Source organism: Trichechus manatus, unplaced genomic scaffold (genome assembly GCF_000243295.1).
Source record: "Trichechus manatus latirostris isolate Lorelei unplaced genomic scaffold, TriManLat1.0 scaffold00190, whole genome shotgun sequence".
Taxonomy (NCBI): domain Eukaryota; kingdom Metazoa; phylum Chordata; class Mammalia; order Sirenia; family Trichechidae; genus Trichechus; species Trichechus manatus.
In genome coordinates, this window is record NW_004444126.1 from 3,899,893 (window position 1) to 3,916,488 (window position 16,596).

The window sequence follows — 16,596 nt, forward strand, 5'->3', positions numbered from 1 at the left end:
AACCCACGTCTTCCACGTGGGAGGCAAGACTTCTACCACTGAACCACCAATTTGAGAGGCAAGTGAACAATCCCCAAAAGATTTTTTTTTTTTCATCTCAAAGAAGCCAGCTCAGGAAAGCTCAAGGATAAATGAGAGAAACAATATTTAATGCAAATCAATTCAAAATCTGTTCCACTCCTCCCACAAAAATATCCTCAGCAAAACCCAGTCCTGGCACACATAGGAACGTTTTTCTGTATTTTATTCTGGACCTTCTATAAATAGCTGAGTTTCACCTATTTGTCTCCTATGAAACTTCCATTCAAACTTGCCTGGCTCAACACAGGACCCCTGCCTACCTCTACCCTCACCAAGTGAGCTACTGAACTTAAGACACAGCCATGTTGTCAAGGAATAAAACAATCACAGGCCCTGAGGTTGCACATATGGTGGACCATGAGTGTGCACCTGGGTTCCAATCTGGGTTCCAATCTAGGCTCCACCATCGACCAGTGTGACAGCAGCCTGATGAGAAAGCAACTATAGGGACCAGTGTACAGATTCAAGATTGGCATCTTGTTTGTGCACAAGGTCCAGTTCCTGCCGGAATTGCTCACATGATCTGAAAGTCCAAGCCCTAAATAAGAAGGGTAGCAACTCAGTTTTTTGGCCTCCTCCCATTCTTTTACCCATTTTCAACAATGGGGATAGAAAGTGGCATTATCATTCATGGTCTTCTACGAACATTAGTCCCTTTGGATACACCACCGATATCAACCAGTCCTCATCACGAGGACGTGTTCTCATCCCCCCAGCCTAAGGATAAGGAGTCTCAGGGTGAGGAAGATTGAAGGACTTGCCCAAGGTCACACAACTAGGAAGGGACACAGCTGGGATTTGAACCTGGTTGGTTCAGCCTCAGTGCCTGGGCCCCTAACCACCACGCTATGCTGTCCATACCCTCCCTAGCAAACCCTTCACTTGACAAATGGGGATGTTGAGGCCCAGAGAGGCCAAGAAAATTTTGCAAGGTCACATTGTCAATTAGTAGCAGAGCTGGGGCTGGGTAAGAGAAGAGGATAATTTCTTGCTGGATTCTTGGGAGAACTTACCAGAAATAAGGTGTCTGTTGTTGCTGGGTACTGTCCAGTCCATTTTCGACTAATAGCAGCCCCATGTGACAGAGTAAAACTACTTCATAGGGTTTTCTAGGCTGTAGTCTTTACAGGAGCAGATCACCAGGTCTTTCTCCTGCAGAGCAACTGAGTGGATTCAAACTGCCAACTTTTTGGTTAGCAGCCAAGCGCTTAACCATTGCACCACCAGGGCTCCTTGAGGTGTGTGTGTGCCTGTGTGTGTGTGTGTGTGTGGTAGAGGGAGGGGAGTAAATAGAGCAGATCCAAGGATTTAAAACACGTGGATGGGGAGGATCAATAGAGTTTGTGGGACTTAGGAGAAGAACCTGGAGGCCCCAGAAGACCCCAGCACCAGTGCAGCAGTGTACACTCTGGCAGCCCAGGTGATAGTGCTGAACATGACTCACTTCTTCTGCTTCTTCTCGAGCTCGTGGTTTCTGCTTTGCTGGTTCTCAAGCAGGACACGGGTGTCCTCCAGGTCACAGGTCAGATGGTGGCACTTCCTCTTTAGCTGGTGAGCCATCTTCTTGGCCCCCTCGTAAGCACTCTGCAGCTCTCCAAGCTGTGGAAGCAACAGAATAAATTACCCTCCTCTGCTGGAGCTGAACAGGGCTTTGTACTTTAAATTTCCAAGACCTTCCATTTCCAGGGTCAGCGTAATGGAAAGAGAACAGTCACTAGAGCCAGAGAGGCCCTGTCTTGGCCAATTTCTACCTGTGTCACCTTGAGAAAACTACTTCTCTGAGCCCAGTTTGCTCAGGGATAAAATGGGGGTAATTCCATCAATTTCTTGTTAGCTGCCATCGACACATCAGCCCCTGACTCATGGCGACCCCACGTATTACAAAGTAGAATTGCCCTGTAGGGTCTTCTTTTTTTTTTTTTTTTTCTGAGTTAAATATTTTTTTTTTTTACTGTAATCTTTATGGAAGCAGTTTACCAGGATCTGCACAGAAAAGTGTCATGTAATCACCTTTATTCCCTGGAGCTATTGGGTGGGTTCAAACACCCACCCTTATGGGTTAGCAGCCGATTGCAAACCACTTGTACCACCCGGGCTCCTATCAATTTCTTAGGATTGTTTTTACTTTTTCCTTGATTATTCTCTTGCCAACACACCCACAGATTCTCTCCATGCCCTGTCTCAACCTGACCGCCTCATGAGCACCATATAATTAATATCCCCATCAGCTGGCATAATCTGGGGAGACACGTGAAGAAGAGCCGTGGAGCAAGGAGTCCTGGTGGCAAAGTGGTTAAGAGCTCGGCTGCTAACCGAACGGTCAGCAGTTCAAACCCACCAGCCGCTCCCTGGGAGAAAGATGTGGCCGTCTGCTTCCGTAAAGATTTACAGTCTTGGAAGCCCCTATGGGACAGTCCTACTCTGTCCTACAGGGTTGCTATGAGTTGGAATTGACTCGATGGCAATGGGTAACTTGTAGCCATGGAGCAGCCAAAATCTCATACCTAGAAAATCAACCAGGAAACCCTCTTCCACTAAGAGACAGGCCCTAAAGTTTAGCGCAGTAAATGGCACGTTAGCTGGGCTGATTTACGTGGGAACGAGCACAGCCTTAAAGAAACAGCAAAGCCAAGCCTCTGTTGCATCTTTCTCTAGGAAACGCCCTCCCAACTGTCCTAGTTTAGATCTGGGAAAGAGTGCAACTCGGCACACTCACTTTGAAGAAATAGGCTCATTAAAGACTTGCTTTAAATAAGCAAAACGCCGAGTTAATGAAGTCTGTAATCCTAAATTCAGTATTTGGAGGCAAATGGGATGTTTTATTATATTCCACTGCTCAGAAAAGGTTGCTGTTTTATTTCTTTTTAATGTAGCATGAATATCCCCCTTCCTTGGGGAAACTGCCCTGACTTTATAATTTGTTATTAAAGAACTGGCCTGCTTCCCCGTGGTTGTCCTTCTGTGTTTATCCGCAACTCAGAAAGTCTCTTGAGGATCACAATTTAATGTCTGACTTAGAAGTGACTACTAAAAAACCACCACCATGGAGGATACTGAGCTTTGCTTCCATTGTTTATAAAATCCCATGTATCTTAGCCTTGCCCATGTTTACAAGACACTCTTCTGTGCAGTCCCTGGGTGGTACAAATGGTTAATGAACTCAGCTGCTTACCAAAAGGTTGGAGGTTCGAGTCCACCCAGAGGTACCTCAGAAGAAACACCTGGTGATCTACTTCTGAAAAACCAGCCATTAAAAACCCTATGGAGCACAGTTCCACTCTGACACAAATGGGGTCGACTTGAGTTGGAGTCAACTCAACAGCAAGTGGTTTCGAGGACATAACAGTAAGACAGAAAAATATGACCTCCACTCTTATGGCATTTCATCTACTGGAGAAGACCAAGAAGGAAGCAGATAAGTACAATATAGCATGATAAGACTTATTTTGGGGAAATAATCCAGTGACATCGAAACCAATATGCATCAGAGAAGACTTCTTGGAAGGACTGACATTTAAGCTTAGACCTTAAGAATAGATGGAGTTACCTAGGGCAAGTTAAATTAAGAAAGAATGTCTGGGAAGAGGGAAGAGTACGTGAAAGTCCCAAAGGTGAGAAAGAAAAAGGTGTCTTTTGGAAGGAGAAGAAAACTGAGTGTGGTTGGAGTCAGTGGTGTGCTGAGCTGGCTTACACCAGCATGTGAGGCTGATTCTGCACATCTCTTTCCAACTCCATGCTCAGTGACATTACAATAGTAGTTTGAAATCAGCCATAGTGGGAGTATTTACATGATGGAAATTTTCAAATGCTACACATCAGGGTAAGGAATAAGACAGACCAAAGAAGAATTTGATGCCTTTGAATTGTGGTGTTGGTGAAGAATACCGCATACACCATGGACTGCCAGAAGAACAAACAAATCTGTCTTGGAAGAAGTACAGCCAGAACGCTGCTTAGAAGCAAGGATGGCAAGACTTTGTCTCACGTACTTTGGACATGTTATCAGGAGGGACCAGTCCCTGGAGAAGGACATCATGCTTGGGAAAGTAGAGGGTCAGCAAAAAAGAGGAAGACCCTCAGGGAGAGGGATTGACACAGTGGTTGCAACAATGGGCTCAAACATAGCAAGGATTGTAAGGATAGCATAGGACAAGGCAGTGTTTCGTTCTGTAGTACATAGGGTTGCTATGAGTCACAACCGACTCAATGGCACCCAACAACAACAACAACACGCATCAGGGCTTTCTTTTCCTTTTTTTTTTTTCTTTCCCAGAGAGCTGGTTTACCAGCACATTACTGGTTAGAACATATACTGGTTAGAGTGTAGACTGGTTGGAGTGTAGACTAGGGGTGGCTGAAGACAACACAAGGACAGGTAAAGAGGCCAAAGTATCACTACATCCACCTTGAAAGGCTAGATAAGATTAGATTAGATTTGCAATGTCTAACTGCACTTTAAAGAAAGAAAGGAAATCTCAGGCTATCAGAAAAGCAGAGGACATACAGCCAGAACAATAACAGTAGACATGGATATATGGCAGCAGGGTGGGAGAGGGGAGGAGGAGTTGACAGATCCAGAAGTATCCCTAAGGATAACCCATTGCCATCAAGTCAATTCCAACTCATGGTGACCCCATGTGTGCAGAGTAGAACTGTGCTCCATAGGGTTTTCAAGGCTGTGACCTTTCAGAAGCAGAAAGCCAGGTCTTTCTTCCAAGGCGCCTCCGGGCGGGTTCGAACCACCAACCTTTTGGTTAGTAGTTGAGCACTTAACTGTTTGTACCACAAAGGGACTCCCTAAGGATAGAGGTTTCTAGGTTAATGCCCACACAAGGACAGGAGGCAAGGCGTCAGGCCCATAGACAGTGTGAGTTGGAATGAAGATGCTTGCATTAAGCCAGGACCCTAAAGGAGTTGCATCTCAGTGAGAGGGAACGAGGAGGGAATGAGGAAAGTCCCACCCACTGGCCCGGGGAGGGGTGGGGTGACAAGAAAGCTTCTTGTCACCTGGCTCTGAGTGTGGGAAAGTACTCCCATAAGAAATCAGAAACCCAGATTTGTACCTCATGTGGGTTTAGAGATCAAATCAACACTTTTCCACATGTTGCAAAAACCTCAAGTGGAGAATTTAGGATTCTCTTAGGGGCTACAGCAGAAGAAAGTGCAAAAGGGCTCTTCTGGAGGACACGGCCACAAACCCATTAACAAAGGACTCCTAGTAAAATCAATAAACAGTGAAAAAGAAAATGTACAAACTCCTGCGGAAGGTCAGTTCACCATAAAAAAATATCTAAACACCCAAGGTTCACCATGAGAATCAGAAGGAAAAAGAAACGAACATTCTACAACGCAGATCACTTAGAATTACTGGGGTGGGGCTGGAGGGACCCACTGAAGATAAGCTGTCAATCAAAATGTACAAAACACACAAGAAAACAATCTACCACGTGAGTCTGCATAATTGGTAGTAATAGAACAATCTGAAGGAGACTCAGAAAGATCCCTTCGGCTACAGGGGGCCAGGTGGTTGGAGGGAAGAGGCTGGAGGCAAGGAGGCCAGTTAGGAGGCTGTTGCTCTGGTCTCTATGAGAGATGGAGGTGGCAGAGTAGAATCGTGGCAATGGGAATGGAGAAAATGCGATTGTTTTAACACCATTACCACGATCACATTACAGGTGAGAAATGTGAGGCCCAAAAAGTAAAGTGATTTCCACAAGTTCAAAGCAGAAATGGAACTGGAACTCAGATATCCTGAGTTAATAATGTTCAAGTTCTTCACACCACAAAGCATCCCTCCACCGGGTAGAAGACCTGCATGTGGAGAAAACATCTTCCACATCCTACAGTGACCAGCACTTTCAATAACAGAGAAATTTGGAAATGGCTGTTGTCTTCTTCCTCCTTTCCAGGTTCAGCCAACACCTTGATTGCCCACAGCAGATGTAAGAAGCTGCCCACTCCCTGACACCCCTATGGCCCAGACTTTCCATTCCTTCTTACCTTCTGCTCCAGTTCTTTCCTGGATGTCGTCTCTGAGTCCAGCCTCTCCTCACATTGCTGGAGACGCTTTCTAAGGAACTCATTTTCCATCTGCGCACAGTCGAAGCGTATTTGCCATTCGTCAGCTGTTGAACAGAGTCAGGGAGGCCAGGATGGGAGGCCAGGTGAGTGTGAGGGAGTGGGGAGAGTGGCTCTCCTCCACTCTCTTAGCTCTTTGCATGCAGTTTCTCAGTATTCATGGAGCTCTTGAAGCTTGACCTTGGACTTCAGGTTAAGAAATCCTGTCTTAAGTTCAAGCTTAAAAAAAACAAAACAAAACAGTTCCTGTCCTAGCCACCACGAGCTGTCTGAAATTCTTGAGTGCTCTCTTGGTTCTAAGCTTGGTTGCCTGATAGTCTTCAATTGTCTCTACAACCGTACACATATATTTCTTTATACAAGGAGGTAGCACAACTCTTAAGGGCAAGAGAGCTATTTTAGTCTTCTGTGAGTTCTCAACACTCTCTAGAAGGTTCCTTAAACACAGAAGTTTCCCCACACATAGAAGGTTCCCCGTACATGTTGATACAGGTTCACCAATTCCTTAATGAACTTAATAAAATAATAGGCAAAAAGACCTACCTATATGGAATCAGCCTACTGACCAACCTGGTTGGTAGCACAGAGTACTAATTAGTGACTGTTGGTTGAGTGAATTCATGATAATGCTGAAGTCCTAAAGCCTGGTACCTATGAATGTGACCTTATTTGAAAATAGGGTCTTCATAGATATAAATGAGTTAAGATAAGGCCATATTAGATTAGGGTGGGACCTAATCCAGTGACCGGTATCTTCATTGTTGTTGTTGGGTGTGGTCAAGTCGATTCCAACCCATAGTGACCCCAGGTGACACAGTAGAACTGCCCATAGGGTTTTCTTGGCTGTAATCTTTATGGAAGCAGACTGCCAGGTCTTTCTCCCATGGAATCGCTGGGTGGGTGTGAACTGCCAACCTTTCAGTTAGCTGCCAAGCACTTAACTGTTGCGCCACCAGTGTATCCTTATAAGAAGAAGTAAATTTGAACAGGGGCACACCCAGGGAGAATGCCATATGAAGATGGAGGCAGAGATTGGAGTGATGCATCTAGGAGCCAAGGAATGCCAAGGATTGCCAGGAACCACCAGGAGCTAGGAAGAGGCAAGGAAGGTGTTCTTCCCTAGAATCTTCAGAGGGAGTATGGCCCTGCCTACACCTTAATTTCAGACTTCTGGCCTCCAGAATGTGAGAGAATAAAGTTCTATTGTCTAAGCCACCTCCCACAGGCAACTAAGCAAACCCCCACAATGGCCAGCTCAGTGCTGAGTCCCTATCACAAAAGGTTCTCTTTAAATACTCAGCCACGCAAGAAGGAAAAACTTTTTTAAAAATAATTTATACCCCAGCCTGATGCACAGAGGAGCTTGTGTGGCACTGCAGGGGTGTGATTAAAGTGTTTTACTTCTTCTTTCAACTTTCCTATATTTTAGACATTTTCCATAATGAGTATGTATTGCTTTCATAATGAAAAACAAAATATTTGTGGGTTGAATTCCTGAAATGAGCATCCGGAGCTGAGAGCCCGTTTAGCATTGTGACTAATGTGCTCATGTGCTCAGCACATCTCCCCTTCTCATTCAACTCTCATATCCTTTCATAGGAAAACAAGCCAGCGAGCATTTAGACATGGATCACAGTCTGGATGGAACTGGTGCTGGCCCTCTTCTGGGGAAACTGCCCCGTCCCACACTACTGGTTCTAGGTGAAAACATTCCCACTCACAACGTGGACCCTACCTCGTTGGGTCTCCCATCTCAGGGGACCTCTAACTCCTTCACATTAACCTCTCTTATAAATGCCTCCTCCAGGGGTAGCCAGGACAAGAGGACAAGCAAGGAGTAGAAATCAAATGCACCTTGCCTCTTCTCCATTGCCACCTGGCTTCCATTCCTCCGAGTGTCCCTGACATTCCCAGGGCATGAATTCCCCAGGAGCACTGAAGGAATGATGCCAAGGTTTTATAGAAGCTAAAACACTGGGCATCCTTCTCACCTAACTTCTTTGGAATGAAGAGAGGAGTGAGAGGCACAGTGGCAAGCAGAGAGATGTCACCATGCCCATTCAACCATGGACTGTGAGTCTCCAGGCAACCGTGTAAGATGGGCACCAGCAGAAACTCCTGGCACCACTAAGCACATCTGTCATTGGGCAAATTAGGAGCCCTCTCCCCTTCCCTCCATTCATTCAGTAACTGCTGAGTGCCTGACACAGCTTTGTCATCTGTAAAATGGGGATAGTAGTAGTTTTTACTCCATGAGGTTGTCATGAGGATGGATAGTGATCCCACTGTTCCTAGTAATAAAAATGACCTAGCAGCTAACAGTCGTTCAGCACTCTGTGCCAAGCACATGGCTACACGCTTGCTATTAATCGGCCATGACTATATCCATTTGAAAGATGAGGAAACCGAGACACAACAATTTATTTTCCCAAAGTTACTCATGTCATAAGCGATGGATTCCAAACAAATGTGACTCCATAGCTTTCATTTTTAACCACTAAACTGCCTTCCTCAAAATTTCTACAAAAAATATGCACATAAATATACAAGTGCCTTGCCCACAGAACCACTATTTTTATTCTTGTTTGTATTATTACTAAACAGTACCTGTCACAGCGATAATGTATTTTTTGGAATATTGTTGGATTATCTTTTTAATATATCATTCTTCCACTAGACTGTAAGCTCCAAGAAGGCAGGGGATGTGTCTTTTGCTCTTTGCTGTGGTCCTAGCCCCTAAGGCTGTGTCTAGTGCACAGTAAGTACTCAGTATGTATCTATAAATGAATGATTGACAGGTGAATGAATGAATGAATGAATGAATAAAAAGGCCCCAAAGGTTCCAGTCAGCTCACCTCCTCCAGTGTTACTTCTTCCCAAGTCATTCAACTGAATTTTCTGCTGGGCTTCTTCCAACTGCTTTTCCACTTCTCCCAAATTCTTCTGCACTTGCTCATACTTGCTCTGGAAGAAAGGTCTCAAGATGTGTATGGGAGCTGGACAGAAGCCTGGGATGGTCACCTACTGCACAGTTCTCACCCATGGCACCTCCAAGACCAAGACTTGTTGTTAGCTGCCATCAAGTCGGCCCCCGACAATGAACAAAATAAACGCTGCTCAGTCCCATGCCATCCCCATAATCGGTTGCAGATTGGACCATTGTGAGTCACGGGGTTTTCACTGGCTGATTTTTGGAAGCAGATCACCAGGCTTTTCTTTCCAGAATGTCTTAGTCTGGAAGCTTCACTGAAACCTGTTCAATATCACAGCAACACGCAGGCCTCCGTGGACAGACGGGTGGTGGCTGTTCATGAGGTGCATTAGCCAGAATCCAACCTGGGTCTCCCATATGGAAGGCAAGAATTCTACCATTGAACCATCACTTTCCCTATAAGAGACCCAAATGGTCCCCAGGACGTTGGGCATGAGAGTCAGTAAGCCTGTGCAGCTTGTTTAGGCTTACTGACCCGAGATGTGAGCCCAGGGGAGCAGTCCCAACTGTTCTAGTCCACCTTGTTCAGCCACTCCCAGCCACAGTGCCACCCTCAACCTCTTACCTTCAGCTCCTGGACTTCCCGGAAGGCCCGTAGCCGCTCTGCCCGCTCACTCTCCAGTGCCCGGCAGGCCACGTCACCTTTGAAACGCTCATCAGCGAGCTCTGTGGTCAAGTCAGCAATCTGCAATAGGCAGTCAAGAATGGGTCACTCGTGGGGCCACCAGCTCTTCTGCCCCCATGTACACTCCACTGGACCCCCCTTGTAAAAATCACTGGCTGTCATTGAAAACTTGGTCCCTGGGTGGCGCAAATAGTTTGCACTCATCCTCTCATCTTTTAAAAGTCAGTGGTCTGAACCCATACAGTGGCACTGTGGAAGAAAGACCTGGCAATCTGCTTCTGTAAAGATTATATATAGCCCAAGAAAACCCTATCGAGCAGTTCTACTCTGTAACACACAGGGTCACCATGAATTAGAATCAACTCGATGGCAATGGGTTTCTTTTTATCATTGAAAAGCCAACTTTGAGTATAGTGAGATGGTTATGAGTCTGAATTTCAGCATTTTATTGGTCTTGCTGTTTTGGAATTCTTGGTCCAACAGTCACTAGCTGTGTGGCTTTGAATAAGGCAGGATGCCTATCTGATCTCAGTCGTTTCAACTTTAAAGGGGGGAAATAACATATAATTGATAGAAGTGTTAAATAATTCATACAAAGCTTAGCATAGTTCCTGGCACATAGTAACTGCTCAATAAATAGCTATTCTAGTAGAAGCTCATCTTAACCAGCCTTACTGAACCATCTCAGCGCACTGTCTAACACACACACACACACACACACACACACACGCACACATGCACACAGTGAGACACACTGATGGATGCCCACCACTCATGAATGCTCTCCACCATTAAACCTCTCTGCCATTCCCCATAACCTCTCTGCTTAGACCAGGTAATTCACACACACATGGTTATCAATTGTGTTTGTTCCCAATCAGTTTATGCCTGTTGGATTTTTAATGAAATTACCTATTCAATTAGCTATTCAATAAACTTATGAAATATGACTGAACGAAGAGTTTCTTCCATGAAAACTAGGTTGAATGCTTTGGAAAGAATTGCTAAAGATGAGTCGCTTTTTTAAAAAAAAATGCTGTCCAGTGCATATAGGCAAGAGAACTCTAAAATGCTTGAAGTAAAACATTAGGTTTCTGCCTCAGATTACTTTTCCATTTGTTCTGCATTAAAGAAACCAAAACTCAAAATCCTATGGTTGTGTATTAGAGAGGTTTAAGAAAGAAAGAAGTGGAACACCAAAAACTCAAACTCAAAAGGCTTTGTACCTACTTCAGAAATGCGGTGAGTTAAAGTATACAACTTTGACGTTAAAAATGAAAGCTTTTTTAAAATGAATTCCCACTTACACTGATTTTTTAAAATTCACTGACCAATCACAGATCTCAAACAGGTCAGGCTGGTGGGCTTCTACGATATTATTGTTCCAAAATGCAGCCTTTAAAGGCTCAAGGATATGCCCGAGAGGAGAGGGACATGCGGGTGGGCTGTTTGTGACCAGAAGTCTCAGAAAGGACCCTGAACAGAAGAAAAATAGCCACGAAACTGAGACCACATCTTATGGAAGGCAGTGGCTAAAGTCAAGAGGCAGGAGGCAGGGTTCACGACCAGGCACAACAGCTAACCTGTTGTGAGACCTTGGACGCGTCTCTCCCACTCTGGGACCTCGTTCACCTTAGCTGTAAAATGCATTGAATTAAGTAACGTCGAATGTGCTTCACAGCGCCCTGGTGGCACGGTGGTTAAGAGATTGGCCACTAACCAAAAAGGTTGGCAGTTCAAATCCACCAGCCGCTCCTTGGAAACCCTATGGGACAGTTTTACTCTGTCCTCTAGGGTCACTATGAGTTGGAATCCACTCGACAGCAACGGGTTTTTGGTAACGTCTTTCATTACCACCTGTCTGTCAGTCTGTCATACTGTAGTGGCTTGCATGTTGCTGTGATGCTGGAAGCTATGCCACCGGTATTTCAAATACCAGAGGGTCACCCATAATGGACAGGTTTCAGTGGAGCTCTCAGACTAAGACAAACTAGGAAGAAAGGCCTGGTGATAGACTTCCAAAACTGAGTCAATGAAAAGCTTATGGATTACAACAGAACATTGTCCAGCTTGCTTGCTTTAGACACATCATCAGGAGCCACTAGTTGCTGGAAAGGACATCATTTTTGGTGGAGTAGAGGGCCAAAGAGGGTGAGACGGATTGACACAATGACCACAACAATGAAATCAAATACACTAGCAATCATGGGGATGCTGCAGAATCAGGCAGTGTTTCGTTCTGCTGCGCATAAAGTCACCATGAGTCAGAGTTGACTCAAGGTAACTAACAACAACAATGTCCCGCTGGCATCATAATTCTACCCCACAAATATTGGGTATGAAGATGTCATCAGACAGTCTGCCCTGTGACTGGCACTTGGGGGCAACTATGGGGTGTTATCCCACAGAAGCTGTGATCCTTACAGAGGAGAATACAGCTGCCCTTCCAGCTAGTCTACAATCCATATCCAGGCTTGTCTCAAAAATCATTCAGCTGCCCCACGAAGAAGGAGGAGGCAATCTATATGTTTTGACATGAAAAAAGTCCCAAAATATACTGCCAAAGGGGGAAAGAAAAAAAAAAAAGTAGCAGAATAGAACGTTTGGCCCGATCCTATTTTTGTTTGTATTTGTGCAGAACAGTGCACTCTCAAACTGTTAATAGGATTTTCTTCTCCCCCTGAAAGTGTGGACACACAGTGGACTCCAATTTCCAAGTGACATATTTCTGTATTGCTGGAAAATAATTTTTTTTTTTTACCACAAATATGTGCTTCTTTTGTAACCAGAAGAAAATAAACAAAATAGACATCTTTCAAAAATAGTCAAAAAAAAATCGCAGAACTACAAAAATTGGGGCTGCTCTGCACATTCTAATTTAAGTCCTTCATTACTTCCCACCTTTTTATCTCTTGCAGCCCATTCACTTCCTCCCTTGCTAACCACACCAGGGACTACTTACCACTGCACCACCAGAACTCATAGATAGATAGATAGATGATAGATAGATAGATGATAGATAGATAGATGATAGATAGATAGATAGATTCACCACAATTTTTTTAAATGGCAGACTCACTGAAGAAAAGGAAAAAAATTGCAAATTTCAGGACCCCCGATCCCTCATACCATAATCTCTGAGGTGAGGCCCAAGAATCCGCATTTCAACCCACTCCAGGGCGATTCATACGTACAACAAAGTTTGAGAATTGCTGCCATAGAATATGCCAGGGTCTCCTCCTAATATTGGCCTCACACTTGGCTTTAGGTGGGTTACATTTGCTCGTGGGCACGCAAAGGTATTTGAGCTGGAAAAGTGATCATTTGCAATGGCCAGAAGGTACAGACCGGTTAATCCATGCACGCTCCAGCTCCCACCCCGCCCCACCCAGCCCTGCAATCAGCATTAATCTCCGGCTCTGGGATTGTGTTCTCTCTGCCTTAGCCAATTAGTGTGAAATTTAATTTGTGCTAGTCAGCCTGAGCAAGGGGAGCACAAAATTAATTTAATGCGTTAATTTTGAGTTTCACAGAACCCAAGTCTGCAGCCCAAAGGACAATTAGTCCTTTCAAATTGGGGAAGTGACTGAAGGCTTTCCATGGAGACGAGAAGCCCTTGACCTTCCCCTGTCCCCACAAATCCATCTCCCTTCCCATATAGTGGGGCCCAGGGGCTTTGTCGCTAGAGGTGAGGCATGGGCACGGTGCCCGGATCTGTTAGGAGATGTAGAATGAAAGTCAATTTAATGAGCGGAGGGCCGCGACTGCAAACCCAGAAGGGTCCTCGCAGATTATTCAAGGGCCAATTAGCTAGAAATTATTTGGAAAACCTCCCTGGATCCACCACTTGGCCAATTCATCAAAAACACTCTTTCTGCTTAGGGACAATGATCTCCAAGGGTTCACTAGAGGAAGGCAACAGGAGGGAACAGACTGTACATTGTGCATAGAGTCAAACAGAACACATCCTGTGCATTGGCAATACAGAATTTGCAGTTAGGGAAAGGTGAGTCACTAAGATTTTTGTCGTTGAGAATATACACAACAAAACACATCAATTCAACAGTTTATACATGTACAACGCAGTGACATTGATTATATTCTTCCGGTTGTGCAACCATCCTCACCCTCCTTTACTGAGTTGTTCTTCCCCCATTAACATAAACTCACTGCCCCCAAGCTTCCTATCTAATCTTTCGAGTTGCTGTTGTCACTTCGATTCCATATAGAGAGTTCTTGAAAGAGCAGAATGCTCAAGGCAGACTTTTTTTTACTAGTTAAGCTAGACTACTGTTGATACCAGTTAAGCTATATTATTGTTTGGTTTTAAGAAGACTTTAGGGGATATTTTTGGTTTGAGATTTAAAGATTATCTCAGGACAATAGTTTCAGGAGTTTATCCAGCCTCCATGGCTCCAGAAAGTCTGGAGTCCATGGGAATTTTAAATTCTGTTCTGCATTTTCCCCCTTTTTATCAGAATTCTTCTAAAGAATCTTTGTTCAGAATGTTCAGTAATGGTAGCCAGGCACCATCCAGTTCTTCTGGTCTCATGGCAAAGGAGGCAGTTGTTCATGGAGGCAGTTAGCCACACATTCCATATCCTCCTCCTGTTCCTGACTCTACTTCTTCCTTTGTTGCTCCAGGTGAATAGAGACCAAATATACCTTGGATGGCTGCTTTTGGGTAACTAAGATTTGATGGACATTAAATTAGGAACACACATGGAGTCCCTTGGGCTGTCACTGACACTTGTACTCATGGATCTGATGGGCATTATATGAGCACCTACTGTGTACCAGACTCTGCCCTCAAGGATCCCACCATCGAGTTGGGAGAACAAGTAACCACGGTGGCATCCACGTGTCTTTATGTAACCCTGCCCTTGGCTCTTATACTGAAGGATTCTCAGATCTAAAAGCCACCTGAACTGCAGACAGCAGAAAACAACCCCTTCACTCTCCCCGCGTACTTTTCCATTTGCACCAAAAGAATCTGTTCATTATAATCCTTGTATAAGAAACAGCTCACACTTATTAAATGCTGAGGATAGACATGCTAAGCACTTTGCACGTGTCATCAGAGAAAATTCAGAACAAATTCTTAGCTTAGTGGCAGGCTCTCGGGGACTCCCCAGAGACTCACACTGCGCACCAATTCAGGGACCACCCCGTGCATTTATCTCCCAGGGAGAAACACCAGCCAGTCACACAGCCTGCTTCTAAATAATAGTAATAGATAATCAAACCAAACCCACCACTGTCAAGTCAATTTCGACTCATAGCAACTGCCCCGTAGGATTTCCAAGGCTGTAATCTTTACAGGAGCAGATAGCCAGGTCTTTTCTACCAAGAAGCCACTAGGTGGGTTCAAACCTACAACCTTTTGGCTAGCAGCCAAGTGCTGAACCATTGTTCCACCAGAGTTCCTTCATAGTCTACTGGGGGTAGGAGGGTAAAAATGTTTTTAATGTGCATTAATAATAGTGGTGATGTCTGAAGACTTGCTAAGTAATAACCATTCCTGTGCTGTCGAGTCGATTCCAACCGTGAGAAATCAACTTTATATGCACCTCTTGGTGGAATCCTGACCACTGTCCCATGAAAAGGAAGTAACAATTGACACCATTTTACTGATGATGAGACAAGGGCTCAGAGACCTGAAGAATTTGCCCAGGATCCCGCAACAATAAGGGAGTGAAGCTGGCAGTCTGGATCCCAAGCCGGCTCAATTCTAGGCTCCTTGGAGCCCAGATGTACAAGGTTGGCTCATTGTTCTGACCCCCCTACCTTGCATAGCCTCCAGCTTTCTCATTTGTGCTGTGAGGTACATAGAGATTATGGCCCTGCTTTTTATATGGGAAAACTGAGGTACACAGTGAGAAAGAACATTCTAGCTGTGTCCCCTCTGTGGGGCCTTTGCTCACCGCACTGTGGTCATTGCTGAATACTCCCCAACTACGGCTATAGCACCTCCATGTCTAGCTGCTCGCTGGGAGGACACCCTCCCCAGCCTGCCCTGGCACTTAAGGCCCAAGAGAACCTAATATCCAGTCAGGTCGGGAATCAAGCTGTCTTATTCTCTCAGAAAGGGACCCTGGTGGTGCAGTGGTTAAGCACTCGGCTGCTAACTAAAACGTCGGTGGTTCGAACCCACCAGCCACTCCGTGGAAGAAAAATGTGGCAGTCTGCTTTCGTAAAGATTACAGCCTTGGAAACCTGATGGGCCGTTCTCCTCTGTCCTCTAGGGTCGCTATGAGTTGGGATCCACTCAACGACAGTGGTGGACCAACCTCCCTCAGCGCTTTGCAAACTGCCTTTCTGATCTACATCTCCAGTCCCCTTTGCATCCTGGTGGATTGTCCCAGCAATTCCTTTCCAAAAAGTGTAACTAGTTAGGCTAATGAGACCAGAAATCTGGTGAGCACGGAACTCTGTCTTTTGCCATAAAGAAGGTCTTGGGGGAAATCCAGAATCTATTCCAGAGAAGAAAAAAAACCCAAAAAACTCCACCTTGTCATATCCCCCCACGTGCTTCCCAAGCTTCAGGGGTACCTCCTACAAGAAGACGGACTTGCTTTTCTCGTGGAAATAAAATACCCCACTTTGCATCAAGCAGATTTTGCGCGCGTGAGGAATATTTATAGCTGGCGACCCCACAGCTCCTCATCTCCTCTTCTGCCGCTTCACAAACGAAGCACTTAAATCATTCTGCAATAATGTTGTCTTTTTAATAAGCCTAGTCAAATGGAGTTTCCGCTGATGAGACACAATGTTTAGCAACATTTCTATCAATTTTGCTTCCCCCCTCCTGAGACGGGGG

The 16,596-nt window shown here is 45.0% G+C and overlaps 1 protein-coding gene across 2 annotated transcripts in view; it reads right to left on the minus strand.

Moving 5' to 3' along the window:
• The window catches only part of MYO18B (myosin XVIIIB), a 310,234-nt gene that overhangs the window by 148,790 nt on the left and 144,848 nt on the right, over nt 1-16,596 (minus strand). For both annotated transcript variants that reach the window (XM_004387626.1, XM_023741793.1), the window contains 4 exons: nt 9,717-9,836; nt 9,015-9,123; nt 6,082-6,206; nt 1,526-1,680 (listed from right to left, as the gene is read on the minus strand). In XM_004387626.1, coding sequence (XP_004387683.1) covers nt 1,526-1,680; nt 6,082-6,206; nt 9,015-9,123; nt 9,717-9,836 — 509 coding nt within the window. The remainder of the gene's footprint in view (nt 1-1,525; nt 1,681-6,081; nt 6,207-9,014; nt 9,124-9,716; nt 9,837-16,596) is intronic.